Source organism: Lepidothrix coronata, unplaced genomic scaffold (assembly GCF_001604755.1).
Source record: "Lepidothrix coronata isolate B3197 unplaced genomic scaffold, Lepidothrix_coronata-1.0 Scaffold309, whole genome shotgun sequence".
NCBI classification, from domain to species: domain Eukaryota; kingdom Metazoa; phylum Chordata; class Aves; order Passeriformes; family Pipridae; genus Lepidothrix; species Lepidothrix coronata.
In genome coordinates, this window is record NW_016690489.1 from 152,504 (window position 1) to 172,999 (window position 20,496).

Below are 20,496 nucleotides of genomic sequence, written 5' to 3' on the forward strand. Positions count from 1 at the left end.
TTCAGTGGCATTAGACACAGAGAGCAAGAAGCAGTGAGGTAAAAGCAGAATTGACATAGATCAGGAGCACTTAGAACTTGCTATCTAGAGAAACATCTGCTTTACTTCCGTCTCAGATTAATGAAACACCTCACTAATGTTGTGCATTTATGGAGAGCAAGAAGTTCTGTAGGCAGCATACATATTACACAGTGCACACTACTCCTGTGCATTGCTTCTGAGCATCACCACCAAAGGCTTTTAAGACTCTGCAGCCATGGAATTAGCTGAGGTATTGCCAGCCAGCTGTGTATCCTCCATGGACTTTGGAACAAGCTATAAAAGTAAAAAGAAAAACATACTTTACCAGCTCTTTGCAAAACAGAGCCAGCACTTTAAAACCAAGTGGCTCCTTTTCCGCCTGGCAATTCTTGAGGTTGGCCTTACAGGTCACCTTTCAGGATTACGTCAGGGACCAACTGGTTGGGTTCAGGCAAGCTCGGGTTGGTCTGGCAGGCTCCACAAAGTGAACAAAAGCCAGACCAAGACAAAAAATTGAGGGAGTGGGATAGGAGGAAATTAAGGAGATTGTTCCAAAGGCTTTTAAATTATGATGCCCATGTTGTTGCAATGCTATTGGAAAAACTAAATTAATTGCTCCTTTCCTTAGCACCCTCCTGCTGTGGCTGTATTTCTTTTAGCTAAGGGCCTGAGTCAGTAAAGATGCATCCAATTTCCATGCTATCCAAATGCTTGTAATCACAGATTTACAGTAAACTGAGCTTTCATGATAAACAAGGCTGTTCATTAGGTGGCTCTTGGCCTTCAAAGTTTTCAAGACAAAAGAAGTAGTGGGAGGTCAAAAATTTACCCTAGAGAGAGCTGATTTCCACAAAATTCTGATCACATATTTTCTTAAAAGCAGAGGCCTTTAAAGAGTTTCTGTTCAGGAACTCAAAATCTGAGATACCTTGACTTTACAGTCAATCTACAGTCCCTACTGGAAAAAAAAGCAAACTATCTTCATTAGATTTTAGTTTACAGTTAGATTACTGGAAACCAAAGGTTTTCTAGGCACTGTAAAACCACATAATAAAAGTAGAGCCCATTTTCTGTAGAAACCAGGGGCTCTATCATAATACAAATTACAAGGATGCAGCTAAATGGAAACAATTTTTTTTTAGCACAACGCAGTAAAAATCATTTAAATTTTGCACAACATTTGAGCTTCACCTGACACAGGTTACCAAAATCTCATCGATAGCATTCTAAGGAAATGCTACTTGTTACATATGAGATCTATCACATTTTCTTGAGTTGTTCTGTAGCCATTTAACACCCTGGGAGTGCAGCAACAGCTATGTAAGCTAGCACATTCCCTGGATAGAACTACCTTAGAAGAAATTGAAATTGTAGAGCATGAGAAGTTGTCCATTTCATGGTGGATTCCCCCTCCTTTTGTTTGCCCTTCTCCCCTTAAACACACAATGTGTCTGTTTAAAGAGTGAGGGTTGATTTCTGTTTGAGTTTTGTTTCTTCTTACTTTACTCATGTAATTCACTACAGACTTCAGGACAGTAACCTCTGTAGAAATTGCTAGTGGCCCACAGAGCTAGCATAAAATAAAAAGTTACAAGTCCACATAACCTTAATTTTATGGTTATAAGCTATATTTACTGCTATACCATAAGTTTGAAAAGACTGCTAAGTGTTCAGTGTGGGAATTCGGGGAATTTCTCCTAAGTTAGTTTTATGGAGAAACGTGTTGTTAAAATGTAGGAAAGGTTACAGTCCTTTCAAGTCCTCCAGAACTAAATGCTTATTAGGCATTTTTAGGGTATTTATAAAATACCCCAACCACTCCCTCAATATCATTCATTGAAATTCAAATTCAGAACCTTTGCTCTGTTCAAGTCCCTTTGGTTTTAACACTGTAAACTAACCTGAGTGTGAACGCTATCAAGAATCAAGGTGGGAGAATTTGCTTTTTAACTCCTGCCCACTTGCACTTCCTTAAGTTTGCAAGTGTTTCTCACTGCAGCACATAAATATAGTATAGCTCAGTGAGAGTACAACATCCTAAGCTGAGACTTTATCAACAGGAAAGATGGGAGTGCTCTTAGTACTTTTGTCCTGATTTCACTTGATGAGCCCAGGCAGGATACAACCACCTGGGTGCTTAAGTTTATCCACCTGTAAAACTGTAATGACAGTACTGACTTCCAAACACACCGAATCCCCTTCTGACCTGCCAAAGCACCAAACAAGAGAACATACTGTTGTTCCACACACCTGTCAGCCTCTCCTCCCCTCAATCCCTCACTGTCCTCTGCCAAGGCATGTGCCCACTCAGTTTGCTGTGTGGTGACACAGTAAGCTAAATGCTGCCTGCAGACAGAGACCTAACAGGATGCCTGTGTTATGGAATCAGCCTGATCACATACATTAAATCCTCTGCCTCCAGAAAGTGGATTGGCACTGCTGTTATGGGACAGGACCAGCCATGATGTGGGGACAGCATCAGAAGACCTGTCTGCATGATAGGCACCCCCTGTCTGTCCCCTGAACGTGCTCCTGATGTGTAATGTGGGGGACTGCAGGGCTCGGGGCAGAGATGGCAGCAAAGACAGAAACCTGCATTGAAGGCTATGCACTGACCACAGGAACCCGGGTACCCCGTGGCTTCTTGGTTTGATACACAGCACACCCCAATCTTTTGAAAAATCCACATCTACTGCAAATATTGATGATGCTTCTCTCTTCTCCTTATTGCTCACATCATTTTTAATTTTGCATTTCATTTTTATAGGAAACATTTTATTATTTTTCACGGAAGTTCAAGAGGATATCAGCCTGAAACAAGCCTTTGTGATTCAGCCTACAGTGTCATTTAAAACAGGGAAATAAAATGTGATAGAGACTCTGAAGAACAAATGCTTTCTGGCATTTGTTTTCTCTTTCAGGTATCAGGGTTTTTTAAAGTGCAAGGAAAAATTCCTTTTATCTTCCAGCTACAGAGTTTTCTAGCAGCATCTTCTGGTTTTAAACGACTGATAGTCTACTCTCTCAGTGGAGGTCATGAAAATAAATTTTAGAGAAGCCAAACAACGCCTTGAAGTTCAGTTTACTTTCTGCCAGATCCCTGAAAACAGTAATGTCACCCTGCAATGCCCTCTGCTGGAAGACAGGAGCAGGAAGGAGAGCTACCAGTTCCCGTGCTCCAGCAAGAAAACAGATACTTGCAATGAGATGGACTGGATTTTTACCTTCTGTAAGAAATCCTGACCCTGCTGAAATCAATGGGGTTCTAGCTTTTAATTTTCACTTTGTGCTTAATCATTCCTCCTTTTGAAAACTGCACTATTATTCACTACAGTGGAAAAGAAACCTGTTTATTTCAAGTCCAAACGAAAACCTTATTACTGACTTATAGACATGAAGATCTCTTTTTAGCATCTGAGCTTCTACAGACAGGTTTCATAAAGAAGCTTTCAGCTGCAAAAGATATTGTTCATCTTGATATTTTTCTAAGTCTTTTTAACTGTAAAAGACTTAAAACTGTAAAATCATACATGCAAATAGCATTCATGTTACACAGGTGTGATTCTACCTAACATATATTTTCACTGAATGGGATTCTCGTATTGAGAAGAGGAAGGCAGGCAAACGCTATGCAGCAAAACAAAGGAGTTTATCTAGAACCTGATGTGTGAGAACACCAACCCGACTAGCAGCCACTTCTATCTCCCTCTGAGATGCAGCATTTTGGGGCCTGAGGAAGAAAAATCTGAATCAGCCCTGCCAAGGAGAGGGATATTAGCATGGAGTTCACAAACAGCAGTTTTCCCCCCCACATGCATACTCGCGCCATGACCCTGTGTCTTATGGGCTAGTTATTCCCAGCACACAAGTTTTCTGGAGAATCATCCTTGAAAAATATTTTCCAGCCTTGGCAAGGGTGATGGAACACTTGCTGCTTTGGTTTCAGCTCCCTCAGCTAGGATGGTTTTACATGGTGTTTGTCTCTCACCACAGCTGTGCAACAGACAGCAAGTAGGAAGGATTTTTCCACAATAGCCCCCAGTCCTCCCTGCTGGACACTTTCTCCTTCCTACTCATGTTCTGACAGCCTACATCCCTCCTGGCAGGCCAATTATTTTATATTTACTACTAATTATTTTATATTTACTACTAATTATTTTTTCTATCTTTTAAATGGAAACATTTTTACCTTGTGCTATTTCCTCTACCCTGATCTGCTTTATCACCGTGTGCCTCCTTCTGCCCAACTTTACAGGGACTGACACCCTCAGTGCCAGAGAATGCAGGTGCAGTAAAGCTGTGCAGCGCCTGGCAACACCATTTTTATTCTAAGTTACACATAATTATCATTGATTTGGAAGTGTGATCTCCTTGGTACACAGCATTACAAGCTGACAGGTTTTTTCCAGAAACAACTTTCCAATGTTTGTTATGCCCTCATGGAGATGGAAATGTCACAGTTATAAGCAGCTTTGAGGACTATGCCAGGTTCATTAAAAGGCCCCCAGACAAGTACTTTTTTGCTTTGTATACTGTCCTGAAAACCTTCTGCTTCCCTTGGTAAGCACCACAATGTCACACTCATTTGAAAATGAGCAAGTATGTCTACAAACATTCAAAAGTATGTTTACTCCTCACAGCAAAGGCTCAGATTGTCCCTCTGGACACCTACCTACTCTTCTCAGGAATATATTCCTTTGCAATAGAACTGTGTAGCCCAGACAACAGGTGGTAGGTGCTCACATGCCATAACCTTGAAATTATTGATTTGAGGGAAGGCTGGAAGTAACTGAGTGTTGCTCTGGTCCTCATGCCCCTCATGGATGAGGCCAGAAAAATGAAACTGAAAATCCACCCTCTAAGCTGGCACCCTTGATGGAAGGATCGGCAGTGAAGTCCAAGACTAAATTAGCCTCCAGCTTAAACTGTCCTCTGATCTGACGCTATCTCTCAACATCACAAACTAGTGTTATATGAGGAATCTTGCACACACTGCTAGTTTTGATGCCAAACAGTCTTTCAAGAAGTTGTCTCCTAATCTGGTATCTTTACACAGAATAATTTCATTCATAGAAATGCTTGCTAGTGATTAAAATTATGGCCAAGAATCTCCATTTGGCCTCAATTTGCTCATGTTGATGCATTGTACCACTACTAGGAAATAAGTGTGGTGTCACTCAAAATTACATTATACTGGAGTGTGACCAGGAATGGGATTAGAGCAATATCATGTGACTGGGAGCAAGGAGTTGAACTGTTCTACATTTGCTGGAGACAGCAGAAAACCTTGGTGAGAGGCAGTCACTGTGTGACATCTTCTGGGGCAAGAGATGGGAAGGCAGAAAGGACTGCAACATGCTGTTGTCATGTCAAAAGAAGAGTGCCTCCCTGCAATCATTTCCCTTCTGGTTGGCAATGGGTAGCACTTGGAAATGAGAGCTTTGGTATTCCCTGGCTCTGCTGACCTCTATCATTGCCTGAGCTTTGGAGAGTTCATCATTCAGAGAAGAGGGCTGAGAAAAGCTCTGGTCAACCTCAATTAAGTTTCTCTTTGGTTCCCAGAGAAAACAGAAGCAGCAAATTAACATCCTGCCGTAGGAAGTTTTTTTGTCCTCATCACTGCTGTGGCAAAATCCAGTTTTATCAGCACTGCTGAGAAAGTTTGCAGTAGCTTGAGGATGAGAGAACATGATGGCTTCCACATAGGACAGCCTTTCAGCTTTCTGTCCTCTCTTCCTAAGGACATATTGAGATAGTACATATTAAAAAAAAAAAAAGATATCATCAGAAAAAAATAGTCTCTCTGCACTTTTCCAGCCCACAGCAATCAGTGACCTTTACATTTGCACCAATATAAGCCCCAAGCAGTCAGTGGGAGACAGGATCTGCACAAGCCAATTCAATCATTTCCTAAGAGAGGACAAAATTCAGGGCAGAACATTAACTCCTTTCTCCTGGCCACAGGATAGCTGAAGGCCCAGTATGTCAGATTCACCTCAGTATGATTCCAGGGACTAGTCTGGAATCAATTTGACCCAGTAAGTCTCTTTGATTGCATCAGACCTTTCAGAAGTTTTGAACAACAAGGACCTAAACAGCAGGCAGCAATCTGCACAAACCCAATCTTTTCAGTTTAAGGATTTTTAAAGATCTGTGCTCTTTTTTTTCTTCTTCTTCTTTTTGGTTTCAAGTGCTTTCCAACTGAGCAAATGCTGCAACTAGTTCATGGGACAAGGCCTTGAGGCACCCCTGACTTTGGCATTGTTATGCCATAGACACTCCATACATTTTTGGCACCTTGCAACAGACACACTGACAGCCACAGGATTGATGGAAAGGGAAAAAAGCTGCTTTGCAGTCAAAAGAGAATGTACTCAGATTTCTAAGGCCATTTGAAAGAATGCCAGAATGATACTGGATTTCGGCATTCTTAAGCTTCTTTAAGATGATGAAGCAACTGGTCTTTTCCACATGTGATGATGTATTTCAGGACATGAGTTTCTTCAAGATTTTCCAAGCCTGTGGGCTCCTGATCCTTTTTCAAATTAAAGAGATGATAGCATACCGGGGAGAATTGTGATTAGTTTAAACTCTCCACAGCTGCAAGAGATGAATGTAAAAATTCCACCCAAAAATCCACTTCTTCTGGATTGAATTTACCTACACGACACAGAGTCCTGATCAAGGGACCACTTAAAAGAGCTGGAGCAGCATCAACACTATTTAGTTTCTTCCATCACATCAACTCAGGGAAGGCTCACAACTGTTCAACCCAGCACATCTCCCCCAGCAGCACTGCCACGATACGGGCTGGGGTATTAACAGAGACCTGAGATATGTGGGGAGGAAAATGGAACGATGAAATAAAAGCTTAAGTACGAGGGAATTCAGAGAGGGCTCACAACTCATTACTTGAAATACCAGAGGAATTGTGAAACACCTTGTAACCGAGAGGCTTTGCTTGGAGCTCTCAAGGGCTGCAGACCCCACTTCATCACAGGCTGACAAATTTTGAGCCATCTTTGCAATGGGGGGGTGCGAGCACTGAGCTCTCTGTCTCAGCTGACCTGAGGAGATGGCAATGTTCTGTTTAGCTTCACAGGACCTCTCTCTCTAAACCACTTCCTTGGGCTTCAAATTAAATATAATAATATACAACATTCACTGACATCATGGGCCGTGTGCCCACCTCGGGAGATCTGACCTCCGGTGTGTCCCTGACCAGGGAGGAGGCCAGAGCTCGCCTTGAAGACCAGTGACTGACACCTATGCATTTATTAACACAGTGGTAGGCGAGAACCAGCTATATGGGACTTTCCTCAAAAATGCCTGCCCCGACTTCCCAGGGAGTTATGGGGGGTGTCAGCGGGGCAACGTACCTGGTTTTAAGGGGTCTAGGGCCGCTCTCTCCACAAGTATTTGTAATCTACGGGGGGAGGGGGGGGAACCAGGCTCCTCCCGCGGGACTTAGCAAAGCGTAACCGTTGCGTTGTGCTGTAAACAGACCAATACGCAGCGCAGTGAACTGCATGACAGATGCGTTAAGCATAAACTCCATTCTATGCCTTTCACTGCGCCCCGTGCAGAGACGTGCCCTAAATACCAACCCATGGGCCTCCTCAGGCGAGTATTCATAGAAGGGTGGGGAAGCACCTTTCAGCATGCGTAGTCGTGGCCGAGTGGTTAAGGCGATGGACTAGAAATCCATTGGGGTCTCCCCGCGCAGGTTCGAATCCTGCCGACTACGGCCGGAGTCTAGCGGCTTGCAGGTTTTTTTTTTTTCCCATTGTTCACTGCCGAATCGCGGGAGTAACCGGGCGGAAGCCCCGCCACGGCCGAGCTCCACAGCAGCCCCACAGCCGCACCCCGCACCGTCCGGGCGCGGAGGCCCCGCCCTTGCCGGCGCAGGGCGGTGCGGGGACGCCTTGGCAACCGCGGGGGCGGCAAGATGGCGGACGACCTGGACCGGCTGCTGGATGAGGTGGAGAGGCGGCTGTCCCGCCGGCACGGCGGCGGCGAGGAGAAGCTTGCGGCGGCCAAGGAGGACAGGTCAGCCGCCCCGCCGCGGTCCCACCGCCCTCACGCACCTCCCGGCCGAGCGAGGGGCCGCCTGGGTGGCGCGCAGCCAGTCTCCGCCCCGCCCCGTCCGGCCAGACCCCTCAGGAACCCAAAACACACGGGGTCAGGAGCCGAAACGTTGGCCGGCGGTCAGCGAGTGTCCCCTGTAGCCGTTGCTTTTTAATCATCCAAGTCGTGCGCCAGCGAGCTGAGTTACTTCAGACACTCTTTGTCTCTTTGAAGCACCACAACATCGGATTAAATATGGCGTTAAAAGCTGCACTAATTTGCTTCTAAGTCAGGGTTGGGGATTACTTGGCTCTATAACTCACCTCATGTTACATATCAAATATCTATAAATCTCGCAATTTAGCACAGGAAGAGCTTTACTAATAGTATTATCAAAAATTTTATTCTCTTGATACTTCAGTCATTTCACAGAATCTCAAAATATTCTGAGTTGGAAGGGGCCCACAAGGATCACCAGAGCCCGACTCCTGGCCCTGTGCAGGACACCCCAGGAATTACACCATGTGCCTTAGAGCATTGTTCAAGCACTTCTTGAGCTCTGGCAGGATTGGTGCTGTGACTGCCTCCCTTGGGAGCCAGTTCCAGTTCCCAAACACCCTCTGGGTGAAGAACCTTTTCCTAATATCCAGCCTAAACCTCCCCTGACACAGCTTCAGACCATTCCCTCGTGTCTGTTTTCTGTTCATATTTATTAACTGTATCTGCTACAATAAGCACTTAACTTAGACTCTACACTTTCAGGTGTCTGCCTCAAATTCCAAAATTTTCAACGTGATGTTACAAATACCATCAGGTTTGGTCCTGACAAGGTCATTGCTGACAGTACAGCCAAGCATTCAGTCTGCCATGCTCCTGCCACTGCCTGCCCTCAGGCTTCCATCCAGGCCCTCACAGCTGTCTTTTCTTGCCCTCAGGTTTCTATCCAGGCCCTCACAGGCATCTTTACCCACCCTTGGGTTTCCATCCTGACACTCAGGTTTACATCCCCACCCTCACAGACATCTCAGACTCCCTTTGGAAAGTCTGTGGACCAGAGGAGCTTGCCCAGATTTCTCCACAGGTGGGCTGCTGAGAACTTGCCCAACAGACATTCAGACCCAAGCCAGGATCTTGAAGAGCCCAATGACTAATGCAAGTGCAGAAAGCCCACTACATTTGGCCACATTACTGGACTTCCCTGTTATTTGCATAATGGTTAGATGAGCACTTAATTTTAGTCAATCTAATTACAAACTTTTAAAAAATCAGACAGTTTTCTTCTTTCTCAGGACTAAATTTTTTCTTGATTTGTTGATGCAGGCCTCTCTTTCTTTGACAAAGAGCTAGAAAACAGCAGACTTGAGTGTCACTGAGTGAAAGCAAAGTGCAGGTAACCTTTCTAAATGCATCCAGTTTGGCAGGAATTCCAGTTGTGTAGCATGAGGAGACAACTCCCTCTGACATTTTCATGTTACTGCTGCTGAAGGTTAACGTGAAAAATCAGGGCTGTCCAATATATTGCCCAGTAAGTGCAGCATGGGTTATATTATCATAGTTTTATTCAGGGTTGAAAGTGGTTGGAAGTAAAAGAAGAAGCAAAAATAAAACCTATGATGGGACAATTCAACACGGACTGAAAGGTGTCACTCTGCAGTTTACATCTGTTTGGTCATGACTTGGATGGCCTACCTTAGATGCTACAAAAATATTACTGGAAAAAGGCTGTAACTGTTTTTAACTTATAATTCTTAGAACTGCTGTAGTTCATTTTGCTACAAAAATGAAGGTTGATTTGTTTGTTTTTCAGATCAGCTAAATTGGTAATGAGTGCTGGCAGCAGCAAAGAAGATCTAGATGACATTATTGATGAAATCTGTAAGGACAGCAGCTTTACCAAAACACCTCTGGTGAGTAGAGTTTGGAGACATGCAGAATGGATCAGGTACAACAACAGAAAGGAAAGGAAAGCACCATACGCTAAAATTTTTAAGCAAAAAATTAACTAAAACAAACTGTAGAATAAATTTGGAAAATAAAGCAGAAAGGAAAATGCAACAATCCTTTAGTGAGGAACAGGAGGGATATAAAGAGATATTCTTACCTAGGTAGTAACAGGCAATTAAAGGAAATGCTAGATCAAGATAGAGCATAATGTCAAATATCACAGAATCACAGAAGGTTTGCAGTTGGAAGAGGGACCTGTGGAGAACATCTGGTCCAACCACCTGCTTAAGCAGAGCTGCTTAGAGCCACTTGCCCAGGTCTGTGTCCAAATGGCTTTCAAATATCTCCAAGGATGGAGACTGCAGCCTCTCTAAGTAACCTGTTTCCAGTGTTTGACCACCCTCACAAGAAGTTTTTTCATGTGTTTAACTCTAAATTCTTGTACTTCAATTTGCGCCCATTGCCTCTCCTGTCAGTGAGCCCCACTGAGAAGAGTTTGGCTACATCTTCCTTATTTTTCCCTGGCATGTATTTTTATACCTCAATAACGTTCTCCTGACCATTATCTTCTCCAGGCTAAACAATTCCAGCTCTCTTATCCTCTACCTATATGTCAGATAGTCTAGATCCTTAATCACCTTCATGGTCCTTTCCTGGGCCCGCTCCATTATGTTCGCGTCTCCTTTGTACTGGACATAGTGCTCCATACATGTTTATGAGGTCATATCTGGAGTACTGTGTCCAGTTCTGGTCTCTCAAACACACGAGAAAGATGGAGCACCTGGAGAACCTCCAGCAAAGGCCCGTGGAGTATCTCTCACATGAGGAGAGGCTGAGAAAGCTGGGACTGTTCAGTCTGGAGAAGAGAGGGCTCCAGGGCAATCTTATCAGAGTGTGTAAATACCTGATAGGTGTAGTAAAGAAGGGGACAGACTCTTCTCTGTAGTGCCCAGTGACAGGACAAGAGGCAGTGGGCACACACTGAAACACATGAAATTCCACCTGTGCACAAGAAAACACTTTTTTTACTGCTAGTGTGGTCAAACATGGGGGACAATCTTCACAGAGAGGTTATGGAGTCTCAGTCTGTGGAGATCTTCGAAACACGGCTGGACACAGTCCTTGGCAAGCTGCTGAAGCTGACCCTCCTTGGAGCAGAGGAAGGTCCCTTCCAACTGAAATGATTCTGTGATTTTGTCTCACCAGTGCTGAGTAGAGAGGAAGGATCATCTCCCTGGATGATGTAGCCCAGGGTGCTGTTGGCCTTCTGTGCTGCAAGGGCACGCTGCTGGCTCACAGTCCACCTGTTATCAACTGAATTTCCCACAGCCTTCTCTGCAAAGCTGCTTTCTGGCTGCTCAGCCCTCACTGTGTTCTGGTGCATAAGAGTTATTCCTCCCCAGGGGCAGGAGTTTGCATTTCCCCTTAGATGAACTTGAAGAGACTCCTCTCAGCCCATTTCTGCAGTCATTTGAGGTCCGTCTTAATGGCAGCACAGTCATCTGACACAGCAACGACTGCTCCCCATTTTGTATCCTTTGCAAATGACTTGTCTTGTTTCACAGCAGGAGATGGAGATGAAGCCACAAATTTACATTGTTAAGATACTCAGAATGATAGAAGACATAGAAAACAGATATTCATTTCAGTATCAGCAGTATTTATACTTCATAACCCCTTGTGCAGATTCTCATATTTTCATTAGGGCTATTGTTTTTGTTGTGTTTTTACTTGATTTTTTACAGAGTGGCTAAATCTGAGCCAACAAAACCCACTTGTATACCACAATACATATATCTGAGGGAGAGAGAATTATGTCAGTAAATTTGTATAATTTTATCATTTTATATCCCTAGAATTCCCATTTCAGATCTAGAATTCTAATATTCTGCAATTCAAATAAACTGTTTTGTGTGCAGCAAATAAGAAACTTTTCGAAGACACTTTATCTTTTTGAATAATATAAGTTCTTGATGTGTTTTAATGAAACAAAAGCTGAAATAAACATTGAGGGAGAGGGCTCCTAAATTAAAACTGTTTTTAAAAGCAAAATTATTAAAAAGAGGACATGAAATACTAAGTCTCGATTGTAAAGTCAAAGTGATCATGTGGCGTTGAATTCCTTCAGGCAGAGCTGAAAATTCAATATAGGAAGAGAAGCCTTGTTCTCACTTATCTGTTACTTCAGCATCTTTTGTCTCAAAGGGCCTTACAACTCTGACCAAGAAAATTCCCAAATCCTTAATCTCCTTCTTCTATGGCTGAGATTTTCTGGCTCCTGCTTATTAAATAAAACAGAATATTGTTACCTTGTTCTAGTGCCACATTTTATTCTTTGATTCCTTTTTAAACAGAAATTGAAGTCTAACTTCACAAGTCTCACACCTGAAAGAAATAGTGCTGTTATACAGGCACGTGGGAAAAAGTAAGTGAAAAATGTTTTAGCTTGTTGGACACAGCTTGATTATAACTTCTTGTCAGTTTAATAATATTGCTGCTGTTTAATCTGTGTTGACATTAACTAAGAAAGACACTGAGTACATTCTTTAAAGAGAAACATTCTCTTTAAAGAAAAACAAAGATAAAGAGATAATTTTGAAGCATTGCTCATGTGTTTTCATGTGATCAAAATTATTTATCATAAATTTATTAATTATTTAAGTTTTTTAACAACTTCTCCCTTTGCCTTATGGACATACACATTTATCAAACGCTGCAATATATAGACCCATATATATATTTGGTATAGTGATTTGGCAGAGTTTTTCTTTGAACACCTTGGTAATGGAAATTTTAAAATTCTGTAGTTTGCAAGCGTTGGGATGCTTTGCCTGTATTTAATAAATATTATTGTAATTATTGTATAAATACCATGCTTTTAAGCTAGGAGAAGCATTGTACTACCTTCTCTAACCTGTTTTGCCATAAGTTAGTATTTTTTAATGAATCCATGTAGATGCTGTCCAGTGTACCTGGGTGGAAGCGCTTCACCATCTGGCATAGGAACAAATATTTCAAAAAGGTAGGAAACCTGAAAAAAAAAAGTGCTACTTCCTTTATCGTTGTTTTTATTCATGGCTGTGTTTCTATGGTCATACAGAGTTCTGCATTTGAACTGGACAGGATGGCCTTATAGTCATCTAAAGAAGGGGCTGCCTGTAACTGCAGTTGAAGTCAGCTGGTCCCTTCCAGTCCTCTGTTGTTGATCACTAGATCTTTTGTTTGTTTGAAGTGTTGAAAAATGTGTGCAAATGAGATCTGAAGCTCCCAAAATCAGTAACAAGTAGTTAAGGAAGTTGCTGCTGCATTGTTATTTTTCCCTGCCTCTCTTCATCTTTCTGGTGATGCCAAGTGTGTGACTTAAATCAGTGGGCTGGTTTAAATCATCCCAGAGCCTGAACTGAAAATAGCCAGAGTGCTTTGCAACTGCAGCTGAATTTAGTAGGAGAAGATTTATCCACAACATCCTATAGAACATTATTGCATTTCCCTGTGGGATTTTTTGTAGTAAGTAATTATGTACTTGATGCATATTTGGATGCCGGTCCGGTGCTCTACCAGTGAGAAAGACCAAAGAATATATCAAGAGAATATGAGTTTATTTTTTGTGTTCAGTGAGGTTAGGAACCTGTAAAAATAATACCTGATTGTACAGTTAAATCACATAGCACAATGAACGTGCCAGAGATGTACAAACATTAAGATTAGGTAACGTTGCTTCTAGTATTTCTCACTGAGCGCTGTACTTTAAAACAATTATGATCTTGGTACTTCTCTGATTGTAATAACCTCTTGGACCTTTTTGTTCTTTTCTGACCAGAACATGTGATCAGCTACGTTGTACTGCTTGTGACTTCCGTGTATCACTTTTCAATGACTACATCTGGGATCAGTCCTGTGATTATCTTTTTTTCAGGTATGTCTGAGATGGGTTTGGTAGTATTGTGTTACTGTGCTTTGGGGCATAATAAGAACAGGAAGGATGAAAAGTCCTGAGCCCTGCTGTGTTACCTAAAAAGGAACATGTGTGTGACCTGTTTGAGATCAGGTGGAAAAGTCTGTGGGGAGAAGGAAGCAATAATCTGTTTTTATCCATTTCCATTTCTTCTTCCATCACTCCCTCTCTGCTTTTAAAAAGAATTTAAGTTTCATGGATCAAAGGCAACTTTATTGCTGAATTAAGCAGATAATCCATGGTGATGGGTTGCCCTCTGCTATGCCACTGCAGGGTGCCTACAAAATAAATGTAGACTGTTCAGCATGTGCTTCTCACTACACCTTCAGTCATACAGACTGTGATTGTTTCAAATCATATTTTCTTTTTTCCAGTATCAAGTATTATGCTGTCATGTTTGGTGAAAATCAAATAGCTTTATTTCTCAACAGATTTCTTTCTTGAAGGAAGGTTTGATTAAATGGAGGGGTAGTATTTTTGTTTTCTTCTGACATTGTGATGTCTTTGATTTTAATTCTTTAAATATTTTTGAAGACTTAAAATTAAAGTGTTCTTATTTTCAGTTTGTCTAAAACTACATCTAATGCCAACACTTTGTGAAGGGTAGTGTAGTCAGCATGCTCCTAATACAGACATCAAATTTGGATTCCTATTTATTTTAGTACAGTCTCTGCAAGTGCCTATTAACTGATGGAACAGGGGAGTGTGTTCAGAGTATGTGCTTGGACAGCAGGGGGTATGACAGATGGAGTAGAACAATAATGGAGATATCAGCTCCTTTTCCATTATTTTCCCAGTATTACATCTTTGGTTATTCCTGTATTTTCCACCCAGTCTCAAAATTTGTATTTCTCTTTGAATGCCCGTATTTTTCCCATTACTTAAAGCAGCATTAAAAAGATAGTGCTGCACTAATCTGCTAAGATGAGTTTGGTAGCAGGAAAGGATAAACAAAAGTACGATTCTTTTATTTTCCCAAAGTCTAAATTATTCTGCTTCTCTGATCTTGAAAGTATTAAATCAAACAAAAACAACAAAAAAAAGGAGGCGTTAATGTCAAATACATGTAACATCGTCTGTAATCTTTAGCAAGATCTGTAGCTATTTTTTTTACAAACATGAATTTTAGGAAGCAGACTTTAAGATTAAATATTTACCTTCCATCAATAGTTGTCTGGACTCTTTTTCTAAAAATTCTTCCCTTTTCCAACTTGTTTTGGGTTTTCTTTATTTAGCTGGGCTGTTTCACATTGTTTTTGAGCAATTCAGTGTCCAGTAATTGAGGAGGAGGTCTTGAGGGTAGAGATAGCTAAAATGTTACATTTTGACTTGTTTTTTTGGAGACATCTTGTTTTTGTCATAGCCATGCTGAGTTTTCATTTGTTGTTGTTGATGCTTGCACTGCAATTACTTGTGGTTTCATGTACATTCTCCCCTCTTATGGCCATTTCATTTCAGTCACTTTAACAATCATTCTGAGTAACAGTTCCTGATGAAAAGTTTAACTTTATAGTTGTTCCCATTCTCCATAGTGATTTTCATAGTAAGTTTGATAAGATAAATAAATTTTTGGATAATTTCATCACATGAGAATTAATTCTACCTGGTTTTCTTCCCAGCTCTTTCTCTGGAGGCTGACACAAGGTCTCTAAGCCCAACAGAGAACATTGCTTACAAAAACATCAATCTCTAGTTGATCTGAGAACACAGCAACTATGGACCGAGAATGATCTCGGGAAAGGATTGTGTTCAAAACAGAATTTAAATATATCCCTAAATTTATTCATGACTGTGGTACTCAGAAGTGCCCTTAAAAGCTCTTCTGATTTGAAATAGCCTCATGAATCTTTTTTCTGAAAAAAAAAAAAAAAAGCGTGATCCTAAGCTGAATTCACTTGTTTGGCAGGAATAACATGCCTGAGCTCAGTAAACTAAGAGCAAAGATGATAAAGAAGAAAGGAGCACGAGCATATGCTTGTCAGTGCAGCTGGAGATCCATCGATGAATTAACTGACCTCCAGACAGAGCAGCAGCTTCGGTGGGTTTGTGGTAAACATGGAGAATGAAGTCTTCTTGTGTGTAATACCTACTTGTGTGGACACAGGTCATAAACTCAATTTGTTTCCCAGTTTTCTGAGAACAGGTGGAAACCTGAATACTTATATCTAGAAATAGATTATAATACCAGAATTCAACCTGAAAACCTGTTTTTTCAATTTAACTGTCTTGCAAGCAATGTGGAGAGTTGAATTATTACAAGAAACAATTTTGAGGTGTGGTGGTTTGACATGACATGACATGAGGCTTTCTGGAAGCTAAATGAGGTTAAAGCTCATACTGAGTAGTGTTAAAGGAGAAGAGGAAATAACAGACCTGGACATGGGCAAAACAGGATACTGTTGATACTGTTCCTCATATCTAGCAGAGAGCCTTATTTCCCATGTCTGCAGAATCTTGGATTCAAAATGGTGGGCTGGGACACAGCCATGACACACAAGCATATGAATTTCAACACAGAAATTAATCTCACTCTTCTGCTTTGCTCATTGCTGGTAATGAGCAAGTGGTTGTTTGCTCTCTTAAAAAATTACTGTGGGATCAGCTCTCACCTCAAAGGTTTCGGCAACCCCCAGAACTTTACTTTCTTTTACCCACCAGTAACCAAAAACTGCCGCTGCTGAAAATTTTCTTCCAGTTCCTACTGCTTTCTTCAGAGCAGTTTCCTCTGACTAAGCACTTTTACCACAATGAAATTTTCCTCAGCCTTCACTGCAAGAGGTGAACAAGTTATTGTGTAATTATTAAATTTTGTGAAATTTTAAAGATATTCTGAAGAGTATTCTGACAACATTTTCAAGGGAAAAAGGCTCAGGCTTTTAAGAGTGAGAAAATATATATCCCCACTGATGTTGGAATTTACATTTTATTTCAGTTTCATGTAGCTTTCCCTTCAACTTCTCCTTAAAATACTGTGTATTGAGAAAGTGTAACTGTCCTGTTTCAACACACTTCCTTCCACCAGTAACATGTTACTTGGTGAATTGTTTTGCTTACAGTCACTGTCACTATAGTTTATGAGCTCTTTCTTTTCTTTATGTATAAATAACACAGGAGGTAGACTTGAGTTTTATGCAAGGAGATAGGAAGGAAAGGACTACCAGTCCTGTCATTTACTACATTTAAAGGTGTCTCAAAATGGGAAGTCTGTCAATATTTTTGCTATGCAATATGTATATCTATACAAATAAATTTGAGATTATTTACTTTGAGCAATTCTAGCTATACAGAGCAATTTCCTTTTCTACAAAGTTCTGCTCATGGTTCTAACTGTACATTTGTTCTGTTTCTGAGCTTTTCCAAAACAATCACATGGTCTTTCTTATGGAGGTGATCTCTTGAATCTGTTGCCCTCTGAAAGAGCAGATCTTGGCAGTGACCAGAGGCATGATGTACTCTGCATCCTGCTTCCCTTCCCCTTCCTTGAGTGCTTGTTTTAGAAGCTACAGAGGACCAGCACTGTGCCTGGGAGCCCTGGCAGTGCTTCTTCAGTGTCTAGACTGAATCTTCCACTGCCAGATGCAGGCTGGCCAGTAGAGTCAGAGGTGAGTTGGCTTTTGAGAGGTACTACTTGGCACACTGGTGTAGACATATTTGAGGTCCTGTATTGTTTTCAACGAAGTTGGTATTTCAGGCTGAAGTTTCAACTGCTAGAATCTAAAACTGCAGGTTCAGGAGACCAAGGGACCCAGAAACCAATTGATTAGTGCTCAGTCAGATGCCTGCTTGGCTTTCTGTCCTTTGGGAAGAGTTCACCCTGGTGTGGACTGAAGGCAGTGAGTGTTCCTGGGTTTTCTTCAGGTGGGCCTGAGCAATTTCCATGCCCAGAAAACATCAGTGCTAAGCATAAGGGAAGAACCCAGCAGTAGTTAACAAGCTCTGGCGAAGAAGAAACCTGCTCTCCATTATTCTTTAAGAATGCATTTCAAAAAGTGCTGAGTTGCCTTGGCTTGTGTGTTCTGAGGCTATTGGAAACTCATGACCAAGTAGTCCCACAGGGTACTCTTTCAGTTGGATTTGCTCTGGAACTTGTGCCACAGTGTAGGATCAAGTTGGACTTGCAACCTGTGAGTAAGAAACAGGGAAAATCCTAATACCCATCTCAGTCATGAGACCAAGTCTTACGTGACTTGAAAAAGGAGCATGTCTCCTGTACCCTGAGCATTCCCCCAGAATAATCAGGTTTACTCAAGTATAGTTATTTGTTTCTGGCCTTGGTAGAATGGTGGGATATGACATCTCTTTGACCAAGGGAAGTTGTAAACAGGTGCAGAAATAGTGCATATTGTATTGGGTTTCATTACAGAATTTACCATATTTTTAGATTTGAGAATAGTTACTATGTCATTCAATATAATTATTGTGTTGGAAAGAGGAGCAGTATTAAGATTTGATTTCCCTTCCTTTGTTTTCCTCAGTTACAAACCACTTCAAAGTCCTCAAATGAAAAGAAAGTGAGAGGAAAAAGGTAAAATTAGAGCTTTTGTTCGTTTGATGAAGGTACTGTCAGATTGCACAAGGTTTTCAAGATGTAGCCTGGACCCTAAGTGATATTTCCATGTCAGTTATCTGAGATAACAGGGATTATGTAGAGAATTCTGTTTCAGAATATGGAAAGAATTCTGTTTAATGCCATTCAGCTGTTGTCAAACGGAAGTACCGGAGCACAGTTTTGCTAAGTATAAATGTGACCGTTGTTTTCCTCCAGTTTTTTGCTTTGGAATTAAAAATAACATTTCCATTTCTGAAATGGACAAGGTGAAAATCTGAGGCTTTTATTTTGCTTAGGTGATATGCTTGAAAATTTTCTAGCCTGCAGCATTAGTCTGCAGCAGATCCCTCCATCTCAACAAAACAGAAGCCATGAAGGATGACAAAATGATAATCCATACAAAAGTATTCACATGGAAATGTAGTCAGTGGTTTAATCTCATACCAACTTTTCTAAATCTGTGTTCCTGCAGTATTTCTGGATAGGAATGCCGTTCAGATATACATAGTACATTTTATAGCTTTTCTTCATCAAATTTTAATGTGCTGTTCTGACTACATTTCACTTGTCTTACCTGCAAAACATGGAGGGTGTCCAAGCCAGATGCTGAATATAGCTCAGAAGAGTCATTATTGAGGGTCTTGACCTGCCATTATATTTAACTTACAGAAGCATAATAGCATTACATATTGCAAGCTCTGCACTGTATTGTGTTGAATAAAGATTTTCTTTTTTCCAAACACCTATTTCAGTTTTGCACTGAAGGTATTCTGCAAATGCTGCCACTTGCTGAAAGACTACCACTTCTCTTGTTTCCTGACATGTGAGTCTTTGGGTCATGTAACCAGCACGTGTGGTAGTCACACAGTAGGAGAGGGACTATGTTGGGAACTGTGTAGGCAAATTTTTCTTCCTGCCAGGCTCTTTTTGCACAAGACCTGACCAGTTTTGTCTGTTGTGTGACACCCGATAACCACAGACAGGTGGGAGGCGGAGTAAAGGAACATCAGGTGCTGCTCACTTATGAGGGCCGCATCCAATGCCTGGGGTTTGACATCTGTGCTTTGAGAGAACTACTTTTCAAATGTCAGCACTTAATAAAATGAAAGGTTGGAACAAATCTGAATTGTGTGCTGTGTAAATGTTACTGTGTTGTTCTTATCCAAGAGAAGCCTTATCAAAATTATGTAGGACCATATTTGCTGTCAGAAGGGTTATGATATGCCCTTAGTACAAAAACATTGTCCAGCTTATAAGAAACAGTAAAGTCCTGTTGTGTGTGTTTTCACACATGCAGCAGATAGCAGAGAATTGAATAAGCTTTAACATTCTTTACCAGATAACTGGCCGTAATATCCTCATTATCTGGAGATAATGAGGACAGTACATTAAATTATAGAGAGGTCATAAAGATGGATGCATTTGCCACATTTCTCAGATGTTTACCTAGGATAAAAGGTGGAGCCAGCTGCTGTCGAAGGTGGCATATCTTGCAGAGTGGGGTGCTGGTACCTTGGTATGTCAGTCAGAGTGGGTTATCACTAGCATCATACTGCTCACAGGAAAGAGGGAGATCAGTCAAGGAATCACAGCATTTGCTGTGCCCTGGATCTTGCTGTAGAAAACTGTTCTTAGTACCTGGGAGGAGTTGCTCTGCGTATGGGAGTTGGAACTTGTTTCTCCACCATCAAGAAATGCATGTATACGTGTTTGCCTGGCAGTTATTAGTGACAGACATAAATATTTCCTGTACCTCATCCTGAATTTGGACTCAAGGCATTGGTGCTATTCAGGCAATAATTACTTCCCTGACTTAATGGGCAGTGTGGACTGCATGAGCACACACAGAAAGCACCCACTGCTTCAGGAGTATGCCTGACTTATTTACAGCTTGCATTGTCACAGTGCACAAGTAGAAGGTCGTACTTATGAATGTTTCATTCACACTGGCAACTTTTTT

At 41.5% G+C, this 20,496-nt stretch overlaps 1 protein-coding gene and 1 non-coding gene across 4 annotated transcripts; both read left to right on the forward strand.

The window, feature by feature from the left end:
* The first annotated feature begins 7,509 nt into the window (after window positions 1–7,509).
* CUNH8orf37 (chromosome unknown C8orf37 homolog) lies at window positions 7,510–17,256 on the forward strand. Of its 3 annotated transcripts, none has more exons than XM_017837764.1 (6): window positions 7,510–7,644; window positions 9,896–9,995; window positions 12,387–12,457; window positions 12,989–13,054; window positions 13,853–13,948; window positions 15,894–17,256. In XM_017837764.1, exons 1-6 carry the CDS (start codon window positions 7,583–7,585, stop codon window positions 16,051–16,053), a joined length of 555 nt encoding a protein of 184 aa, XP_017693253.1. In that variant the 5' UTR covers window positions 7,510–7,582; the 3' UTR covers window positions 16,054–17,256. The 3 variants fall into 3 exon arrangements, with proteins under 3 accessions (XP_017693253.1, XP_017693251.1, XP_017693254.1); XM_017837762.1 differs by lacking the exon at window positions 7,510–7,644 and adding an exon at window positions 7,957–8,070; XM_017837765.1 differs by lacking the exons at window positions 7,510–7,644; window positions 9,896–9,995 and adding an exon at window positions 11,050–11,563.
* TRNAS-AGA lies at window positions 7,687–7,768 on the forward strand. Its single transcript has one exon. It is a non-coding gene; the product is annotated as a tRNA-Ser (tRNA).
* Window positions 17,257–20,496: the final 3,240 nt, after the last annotated feature.